General features: G+C 42.3%; 1 protein-coding gene across 1 annotated transcript in view; it reads right to left on the bottom strand.

Annotated features, from left to right (window-relative positions):
- The window catches only part of AGBL1 (ATP/GTP binding protein-like 1), a 276,400-nt gene that overhangs the window by 221,123 nt on the left and 44,447 nt on the right, over window positions 1-10,830 (bottom strand). Inside the window, exon 6 of the mRNA XM_010001309.1 lies at window positions 9,358-9,395. Coding sequence (XP_009999611.1) covers window positions 9,358-9,395 — 38 coding nt within the window. The remainder of the gene's footprint in view (window positions 1-9,357; window positions 9,396-10,830) is intronic.

The following is a 10,830-nucleotide window of genomic DNA, read 5'->3' as shown; positions in this document are numbered from 1 at the left end:
CCCGTTTCCCAAAGTCCCGGAGCCGCTCGTCGCGCCTACGGTCCCCGGAGCGGCGCGCCGCTTCTCTTTGGGGGGGGGGCGACCTGCGCTTGGGAGTGCTTGCAGCTGACTTGCACCACCGCTTGGTGAGATAAATCCGGCTACCTCAGCTTATAGGGAAAAATATAATTTTGTCTTACCTGCACACAAATCGCGACCCTATACGGGAACGGTGTCGGGCATATCCCTCCCCCTCTTTCCCTCACTTAAGTAAATAAGGTGTGTAACTAAGGTGTACCCATATATGTTTAATGTGTTATAATCACTCCTTTTGAATCTCCTGCCCCAAATTGCTTTGTTTTCCCCACAATAAACCTTGCTGTTGTTAGAAATATTAGTAAGCACTGAGCGAGTTATTCACTCAAAAAAGTCAGGACATAAGTTCCTGTATCCTCTGTGTGAGTCGATACCCGTGTGGATCTCTCAGCAAATCCTGATAAGTTAATACACTCCAATAAGGAGATATAATAGGTCACGGATCGTGACACAATTTTAGCACCAGAAGAGTTCCTGAAACTAAAGAAGATCCTGAGGGATGAGAAAACCTAAAGAACAATAAGATTAGCAAACAGCAGGGCATACAATCTTCACATAGTCCTGTACTTCAGCCATGAGAGAACACCTTGCTGAGATCAGCAAATCCAGAAATCTTGTGGTTGTACAGTCCTGTCACAGCCACCAAAATTATGTTTAACTTCTAAATGTATTCCCACCCATACCTGCGTAACACAAGCCATGAATCTAACGATTCTGGAAATTCACGGTATTTAAAAGTTAACAAAAGACCACTGCAACCAACAGCTCTTTGGGCTTTTCCATTGCTTTCTTATTCTGAGATTTTAAAGTTCACATTCAGGTCATGTTTAAAGGCCTTACTGCATGGACATGAATATAAAAAAAATGTATTTTTTAATAAAAGAAGCTGTATAAAAACACAAAAGCAAAGCTGCAATGTCTCCTTAACCATGTAGCTCCAGGATATCAGACTAAAAGGAAAAGATTAGAAGACCTGCAATAAAATACAAATTCTGCTGAGTGTTCTACACATCCCCACACCCACTGTGTTCCTTGCCCTCCCCCACAAGACAGACTCTAGGCTCCCTCCCTTCAAACCATCCCTGCCTAAACATATTTTCCCCAACTGATCCTGACATTCCTTGCTGTGACACACATAAGAAACTGTCAAGATCAACCAAGAGGCCAGGTAGAGTATGTAAGACTGGAACTCAGCCCCCTGAATACCAATCAGCACTTGCAGCTCAGGACAGATGGCCCTTGGTATGGGTTCTCCAGAGCTAGTAGGCTCCAACTCATTTCCAGTTTATTACACAAAGTGCCAGAGCCTCTCACACCTGGAGCATTCAAGTCATCAGTGGGGATTTACAGGACAAGAAAAGCAGTTAGAGGTTAAGAAAGAGAACAGAAGGGTACTGCATGAAGAAAATCAATAACAAGGAAACCCATGGTAAGAGCAACCAGGAAGCTGCTACTGGGCAGAAAACCTCAGTCCCAGAGGTGAAGTAGATGGAGGTATTGGAAAGGTGAAGGAAGTCACCCAAGTCTGCTCTGTGCAGCATGTTAACAAACTCTTACCTGGAGAAGAGATTGGAGGATATCTCTGCTACCTCATCTTGTCCTGCAGTTTTCTTTACCATTGCCACCACAAGGCAGTCAACAAACAGCATCCTCACAGCAGTTTTCCAACTCATTTTAATCCTGCTCTGCACCTTCACACCACCCTGTTGGCATGCCTCCCCACTGTCCTGCTGCTCCCACAGCTGCTCCTGCACATCTCTGCCCAGTCTCCTACCCCTTGCCTGCAGTGCTCTCCAATACTTTATCCCCTTATTAACCATCTCACACTTGCTCTGCCAGTACATCTTGTGTTTCAAAGCTCAGTGGTTGTCAGCATCTAGAAGGTCACCCTTCTCCTTTGACCTCACTCTACGTTTCTGTTTTCTATTTGACTTTCTGCAAGCAAACTTTAATTGCTAGGGAATCCCTTATCAATCCCAAAGATGTTATTAATGATTTCTTGTTAATCCTCAACCAGCTGTCATGTTTACTAACCTGCAAGATGACTAACCCCCTAAATCAGTCAATCTTCCTTGAAGAATTACTCAAGAAGCTCTGTTGAAGTCAATAAGTATATAAAACATGACAAAAGTAGAATCAGGGAATGTAAGGTAAGAACAGTTTGGATCAGACTCAGAGCTTTCCTGAACTGTTCAGAAGCAGATGAAATTGGACTAGATCTAAGGTTTTATAGCCCCTGGCAGTCAGTGCTTGAAGTCTGAGCTTTCTGTGTCAGTGTCAACGGGACAAGGGAACATTGGAAAGCATGGTAGGGATCTGGTTGGGGATTTCGTTTTAAAAAAAAAAAAAAAAAAAAAAAAAAAAGAAAAGAAAAAAAGAAGAATTCTCATTAAAATGTGATTGCAATGTTCTCATCATGTCTTTCAAGATAGACTTCTATGTTTGGAGCTCAGCTCCATAGGGACCAGAACAGGCAAGTGTTCCACAGCTCAGTTTTATTACTGGATGAAAATTATGGATGAAGCTGAGCAAAATAACTTCTCTATTTGCTTCCCCTGATGTTTTCTGTAGTACTTATCAACTTTAAGATCAGACCAGCTGGTTTGAAAAGTGAAGCTGAGATAGTCTGTCCTGTGAGGAGATGGAAGAGGCAGGACCACAGCTCCCTCAGCACTCTGATCAGAAGCAATGACAATTGTTTGCTGAAGGGGCAAAACCCACATTAATTTTCTTTCTTCTCTCTGATTTTATTCATTCTCCTTTGCTCTCCTGTGTTAGTGTTTCTCTTAATTTTTTCCTCCATTTATTTTTTCCCAGTTGCGTAGTCAATAAAGTAGCAAATAAAAGAAGGAAATATGCCAAGATATCCAGAAGGCAGAATGGAAAAAAGGACCCCTCCCCTCCTGTCTGTGTCTGTTGGTCTCTCCATCTAGGGATGCACCTTCATGAGTATCTGTCTGTATTTTTGCACAAATACAGATGGTGGAAATGAATCATACAGGTAAAAGCAGTACTGCACAGATTTTTAGGCAGCAAGAACCCACTCCTCCTGGAGTGAGGATGCATGATCTGTGTGGCAAAACATCCTATGACTTTTAAATCTTTTACTGTTTATCTTTCCTTAGTTCCTTTCCTTCCCCCTGGGTATGACCAGTGTTCAGTAGAAATGGAAGTTCTTCCAAGCAGCTTATTCTGACACCTCTGACAGGGTAGCACTGTCTTCACCACCTTCCCCAAATCTGTCACTGGCAGACTCTTTTCTTTGTGAGAATTTCAGATGCTGCCTGAGGCTGGGATGGGTGATTGTGGAATGTAATCTTAGTCTCCCACACTTCTAGAACTGACCCCCAATTCTGGCTTCCAGGGTGGTTACACCAACTAATGAAAGTTTAAGCACTGAAGTAGAGAGAGTATCTGGCCTAAATAATCTGTGCAATCAGACAGAACCAGTTGAAATGGACACACAGCTGATGTGTGGAAGCACCAAATGGTTAAAGATTCATCTACATTAGCAAGAGAATCACATTACGAAAAAATAACCAGTTTTAACGTAATTCTGATTTTGTGTTGGGGGACAAGGTCAGCCTACAGCCAGGGTTTCAGTCTAGTAGATAGGTCTCATGACCACCAGTGTTTCTATGGACACTTCTGAAGCCTTCCTTGCATTCAAGTTCCCTTTGAAGTGTTTGCCAGGAACACAGGGACCACTGAAAAACATGCAGCATATTTAATCACAAAACTGAATTACAGTCAACCTGAAATATGATGAGCAATACACTGCTTACCAGGCAGAACAAAGAGATATTTATCTTTCTGTCTATCTGCTTAAATCTCTTTATGCCACTCAGCTGATTCATTATGCCAAGAACATACAATGCTACAATTTGAAGATAAGAATGCTCTACTAAATTAACCCTATGGCACCTAAAGGAGTGCAAGGAATAAGAAAAACTCCAGCTTCCCCCCTCTGCTCTAGTGATTGCCTGTTGAGAATAAAAGATGCAAGATACCTTCTAAAGCAAAGAGAAAACAGCTATTGCATTCAGTCATTGAGAGGCCATTTTGGCTAGAGAAAAGCAAGAGAGGTCCCTACAGAAATAAATTGAAGCCTTAAACTGATAATGAAAAATGGTACCTGGCAAGATATTAGGCAAACCACAAACACTGTGCTGTTGGCTACAGGAACTGTAGTTTAACCATGTGGTGGTTTAACCACAGGGTAATTTTAACACAAGATCAAAGACCTGCATCAGTAGATCTGTTGCAAAGCATTAGGAATTCAGACAAAGAGGGTGAGGCCTTTCAGAAACCATAATCTGCTTATGGGCTAGAACATCACTTTCCATTCCTTACAGGGTCACTTGGCCCTCCTTAATGCCAGCATAAAATGAAAAGAATGACACTCATTACTTTATGCCATCAGCCACAAGACATAATCCCAATGCTTTGATGAAAAAAATGGTGGGTGAAAGGTTAAATAAAGGTTAGTTGATGGAAGATGAGGAGGAAACAGCAGGAAATGAGAGATGAAAGGCTGGGGGGGAAGGTGGGAATGGAAGGCAGGAGGATAATAACAACAAAAGGAGGAAAGAAAAGGCACAGAGAGGGGAAAGGCCATCAGTAATAACTGCTGTTAGCACAGAAAATTGTCTTGATGGAACAAGCATGATCAGAGGGTCACCACAACCTGTTTTTTAATATTGCTGATTACAATTTTAATAGGCAAGCATGACAAATACGGCCCTGCTCATTCCCCTACTCTTTTCCTTCAATATCCTCTGAGCAAATGCCTCCAAGATCAGCTCTAGCTAATTTCCTTAAAGACTTGAGGGCTGCTATTTCTGGGAAGTACAGATAGTCAGGAATAACAAATACAACAAATGTTAGATTAAAATAACCTGCTGATAAACAAATTACTCATAAAAAAATAAATATTGGATCAAGTGCCCATGGGAGTGGGGATCCCTATAATGACATTGCCATCATGTGGCTCCAGGCGCAGCAGTGTCCGCTTTGGGCCACCATGCTGCCTTCAGCCTGCAAACATCTAAATAGGCACTTGTTCACACTTGTAGATCAGGTATCCAGAGTTGTTCTGCTCCCTCAGAACTGGGAATGGTTTGCCTGTTATATTTTCAGGGGGTGAGTTCACCAAAAGCATGAGCCCATGGCTAAGAGTGACATGGAGGGCAGCCCTCACCTTCCACTGCTGCTCAGAGAGGCTCTAGCTGGGAAATGTCCCCACAACACCTAGGACCCTTGTAGGCAAAAAATATCTTAGTGATGAGATTTCCAGGCCTTAGGACAGAACTGAAGCAAGATGCAAAGACAGATATCCAGAGGATTAGAACAAAGCCAAAGGAGGCTGGAAAGAATAGCATGTGTACCTTGGGACAGGGACAAGGGACTCTGGGAAGAATGCTGTGCCTCATCCCACCTCAATTCATGTATAGCTATCAGCATCTAACCCCTCATCCCCACCCTGGGCAGCAGTAACCATCTAGAAAAACAAAGAATGGACAGGCGTAATGCTGGAAATCTTGACTGTAACATCCAGGAGAATAGTAAAAGTCTCCTGATGGTCTCACAGAACTTCAGCACCATGATGGTTATTTACCAAGTGCATGTTCAGCCTGTATAATAGTGTGGTTCAGTCAGAGGGAGTTCACAGCATGGTGTAGAGACAACAGGTATTAAAAAACAAGGCAACAGAGGAAGGACTTGTTACAAGCTGCTGCTGTGGGCATGGCAGGTGGAGTACAGCAACTGGGAGAATAACATGCAAGCATTGGTAAAGTACTCCAGGATGCTCAAAAGAGATAAGAAGCCAAGAGTGAGAAACTGGCTGATGGTCAGGGAAGAAACATTTTCTCTATGTCATTAGAAGGAACCTCCACCATTCACCATCTCTATGACTATCAATTATTTCCACTAGGTACAGGATAATAGGACAACCAAGGTCACTCATCTTTTGTACTGGGCTTCCAAGAATTTATTTCCTTTGAGTGAAGCCCAAGTTTGTAGTGTCTCCTCACTTATTTCTTCGGGCAATCTTGTACTTTCCCCTCTGAAACACAACAGCAATGATGGCCCAGATACAGCCGCAGCAGTAATTTTTTATTAAACTGATTCCTTCTTTCCTGGCAGATCTTTCCTCTTGCAGTTATGTACCTGTTAAGTGGGCATTTAGCATCAGCTTCTATTAGGAAAGAGACAGGGGCTAAAAGGATTCAAGCCAGTTCCTGACTCTGCAGGTGGACAAAGTCTCAAGTAGAGCTTGAGGAACCCTGAGGTAGATGTTTCCAAATTCATCAGGGAGACACACTGCCATCTGCCTGCTCCCTTTAAAACTACTGTATGTTTTCCCGTTGCAGGTCAATGCCAAAAACAAAGAGGGACACTTTTTCTTCAGCACATTTCTGTTTATAAATATAACCCTCAGGATTACTTTGGGCTGAAGAGCTTAAGGATAAGACAGCCCTACAAGGAGATCCTCAAGAATGGGTGAGTTCTTGCCCTGTGTGTTTTATAGCTTTCAACCCCAGTACAACTGAATCTCACCACCATTTCCCACCAAGTGGGTCACTGCAGGTCTCCAACAAAACTCACAATCATCAGCCCAGCAATTCAGTACTGGAGCACATTTCAGGATTCCTATCTCCTGTTTAATTTGTTTCCCATCTAAAACACTCTAAAGGGCTTGTGAGTGGTCTTGTTGTGTAGTTTTATCCCCTGTTTTCATAAGCAATTTTCAAGTGCTATAGCATTCACTAGATCTTATTTTCAGCTTTCTAAGAATCCTTGTACCATTCAAAAGCACTGAGGTCACTGATATAAATAAGTTACCTGTGACAAACAAGGCTGCCCTGACACAATCATGAAAAAGAATTCAGCTTTTTTCCAGCAATGGTGAATTTATCTCTGGATGAACCAGAGATGTTTTTCACATCTCCTAACCCAAACCTCCCAAAGGATACAGCCTGCTTATTTGTATGCAGCTCCCAGAGCAGTCTGCTCCTGAAGCCTGGAGCTTCTCATGTCCTGAGCCACAGGACAAGGAGAAAATTAAAAGACATTCTTGACCACCCTGCATTGAACTGCAGAAAACAACAGAACACTGCTCAAGCCGACTTGTGGGCTCTGACACTCTTTTTGGTAGCACAGTATTGGCACGATTTCCCAAGTCCCAGTGCCTTAAAAGAACACCAGCTGAAAATAGACTGTGTTTTCCTAAAAATCGCTTTTCCATGGAGTTAGTTGCTGCAATAATAATGGTAGTTTGTGAACGATAAAGGAGAAAAGGACACACAACAGCAACTGGGAAGGGTGTCTCCCAATGAAGAAATGTCTTTCCCAAACAATACCTTTGTTTGCAGTGATCAACAGTACAAATGAACACGAGAACTCTAATCTGTACATCACAGCAGAGTGACAACGTATGGACTGCTTTGCTCAAAGGACTAAACTCTCAACAGAGTTAATTTTATTATTTTTTTTCTACTTTCTGTGAACAACCAAGTAGAATGATCCATGTGTTCTTCCAGATCTGGAAACTCTATATGCTTCCTAAAGCACAAAAAGTGTAAAAGGCAGAACCAACCAAGATGCCTTCACAACATAAGTTAGAAGAGTCACACAGAAAATTTCTAAAAGCAAATGTCTAAAAAAACCCTCAACCAACCAAACTGCAAAACAAACTACAAAACCTATCAAGAAAAAAAGCAACTAAAAAAACCCCACAGGTCACCTACCTCACTGCACGTAAAAAGGAGCTGGGAGAATTTGGAGGTGAATCTAATTTTTTTGGATTCTCTAAATCATCCTCAACTTCCCTCACCCCAAATTTTATGTGTTTACAACTCCTCAGGAGACTACATTTCACAGCTTCCCTTGGTAATTAGTCCTCCACTTCTGTGTACTGTTCTCAGACCCAGAACAAGCCTCCAAATAGAAAAACTTCTATAAATACCTTGAGACAACAGAATTTCACTTCCCATTCCTAGCACCTACCATAAACCAGGAGTGCAGGAGAAAAGCTCAAGCTGCGAAATGAGCTTTTAGCTCTTGCTCCACACTTTTCAAGTTTTTTCTGCAAATTTCTTTCTACTCTTCAAGCTAATTTTGCCTTTGTGTTGCAAGTAGCTGTAGCATAGCCCTCATTAAGATTTAGTGCCTAAACCAAAAGGTCTTTTCCTGTTGCAATAATGTGACCTTTAAATCTAGGCAGCAAGGTTAATAAGGAGGCATTATTTCAGAATTCATCACTTGAGCTGATGCAACTCAAGACATAATCCCATTGCAACATGCTCATTAAACACTGCTTCCAGGGCTACAATTTTTCACAAATACATTTATTCCTAATAATATGAAAAGGAGAAGGAGGAGGGAAAGAAAGGGAGGAGAAGAGAGAGAAAGAGAAAAGGACAGTACACTAGTGTGATTTATTGTAGACTAGATTGTCCGCAATAGTAGAGTGCTCTTTCTTAATCAAAGCTTTATTAAAGTCTGGTAATAAAAAGCTAAGTAGTTTTGGATGGAATAAAGGCAAAACCAAGTAACTCATTCATTTCAGGAACAGTCACAGCAGCACTGTGTGTGACTGAGAATCCATGTTATGGTTTTCAGCACCACAGCCAGCTGGTGTAAACGTTAAGCACAGGCAGTCAGGTAATCACTGAGTCTCGGCCCTGTCTGCACATCATCAGACCTGCACAGCCAGCTGGTGTAAACGTTAAGCACAGGTCACTATAGCAGGGCTGCAGTCAGGTAATCACTGAGTCTCAGCCCTGTCTGCACATCATCAGACCTAACAAGTTTGCAAAGGAGAATAAGGTAATCTCTTTTGGACTACAGAAGTTTTCCTTTGCCAACAGCATCTCTGTTACCAGGTAAGTACATAGCAGTATAACAGCCTCACATGCCAGACAGGTCATCACATCTTCAGTGATGCTGGAACAAAGCAATAACCATTCATTGCTGCCTGCAAAGGTTCCCCATTTCTTCTACTGTACAATCCCTTTTCCCTAGATACTGAAAATAAGGGTCTAGTGTGGCTTCCTAGACCTAGAGTACCATCTCCTGTAGAGCTGTGTGTCCACAGCGCTGTGGGGCTGCTCCAAGAATCCTCGGTGGCCATACAGGAAACTAGTGCCTCCCTTTTTAAGCAGTGCTCTTTGGGACTGAGGGAAGAGAGGATACCAAGGGAGAATGAGGTTGAACAGGAACATTGTGTCCAGCAGGACAGCACAGAAAGTCAGACAGAATAAGAAGGAAAAAGCTTACTTGATTTCAGCAAAGCTGCCAGAGCCTCAATGGCTGCCCTGGGGAAAGAAGAGAGATGGAGAAATCATGTCAATTTCTTTGATAATTTTTGTAACCTTCATCTTCACAGTCTTCTGGACTAGGCTTCCCAGCTGGTCTAAACTGACAGCTTATGATGGATCTTGACAGAACTGCAATGTTTTACACCCATAAAGGATCCATTCTCTGCAGCTGACTCAGTTAGTCTAAAAGACCATTAACCCTCTGGCTTTAGTGCTACACTGATTGGTAGTGACCATTACATTTAAAGCAACACCCACATATCTGAAATAATGAAACAAGTCTCTAAACTGTTGCCCCAGAGCTTTTCCTTTGTATCAGACTCAGCACATGCCTAATCCAGACACTAGTGTTTCTATCTACATCAGTAAATGATAACTTCTGCCTCAAGCTGGGGCATCCATGTCAGCATTTCCAGTCAAATTCCACTGCCTTCTCCATTTTCCCAAAACAGCCTTTACCCTCCTCCTCACTCTCATGTGCTTTAACAGAAAATAAAATTGAATTAATTTTAATTATGACAATGTCTTGGTGACATGTAAAGGTCCTCACTCAGGTCAGGACTCTAAGAAAGATGCTAAAGCTGTGCAGTAAGACCACTTGCCCCATAAAGGTTAGGGAGTAGCAAGGCAGAGGGGAGAGATACACAAAGATATTTCTTTTGAGCTTCTGTATCATTTCAGTGTGCAAATAAGCAACTCAATCTGCCTGAGTCAGCACTGGTTTGAATGGGAGCTGGTCACTAACATTTGTCACTTGAAAAGCTGAACTGAGTCCTCCTTGCTCTCTGCCATATGGAAGCAACCTTCTTCCTCATGTGGCTTACTCTCCATCCCAGTAACTCCACAGAAGTGTTGTTGTTGTTTCCAGTCACATTCTGCTGGAGCAAGAAGATCTATGTTCTAACCTGGCTTACTGCTGTGAAGTTTCAAGTACCCACAGCTGATTAAATAAATACAGCTACAAAACCTTCCATGCCCAAGGATTGCTTAAAATGTAATCTCTTTACAAACCAATCCCCAAATAAAATCCTATTAACTTCCATACTGAGCCAATTATCATCCTGCAGCAAGAAATAAATATTTATTATTTTTTTTGTCATCAAGCCACCATTCATTTTGTGTCCTGACAGCAGCTGAGACTAAAAAAAGATTCAAGAGCTGCTTCTTGCTGCTGTTGGGTCGACATCCCTATCCTAGGGAATCTGTCAGAGTTCAACAACAGCAGTACAAACAAGCTGCAAAAGAAATACACACAAATTCAGGCAGAACAGGAAATCAACTGAAAATGTCACCAGTGAAAGCACAGTCATGCTCTCTTTCCTTCTCTAATTCCATGTGAAGAGCAATCATTCAGCTGGTGGGAAGAATATTGTCATCCACCAGCTACTTGGTATGCTCAGAGGAAGGATGTGCTGCAGCCACACTGATCACT

This window comes from Chaetura pelagica, unplaced genomic scaffold (assembly GCF_000747805.2).
Source record: "Chaetura pelagica isolate M959 unplaced genomic scaffold, ChaPel_1.0 scaffold737, whole genome shotgun sequence".
Classification (NCBI taxonomy): domain Eukaryota; kingdom Metazoa; phylum Chordata; class Aves; order Apodiformes; family Apodidae; genus Chaetura; species Chaetura pelagica.
This window is presented reverse-complemented; position numbering and strand designations above follow the sequence as displayed.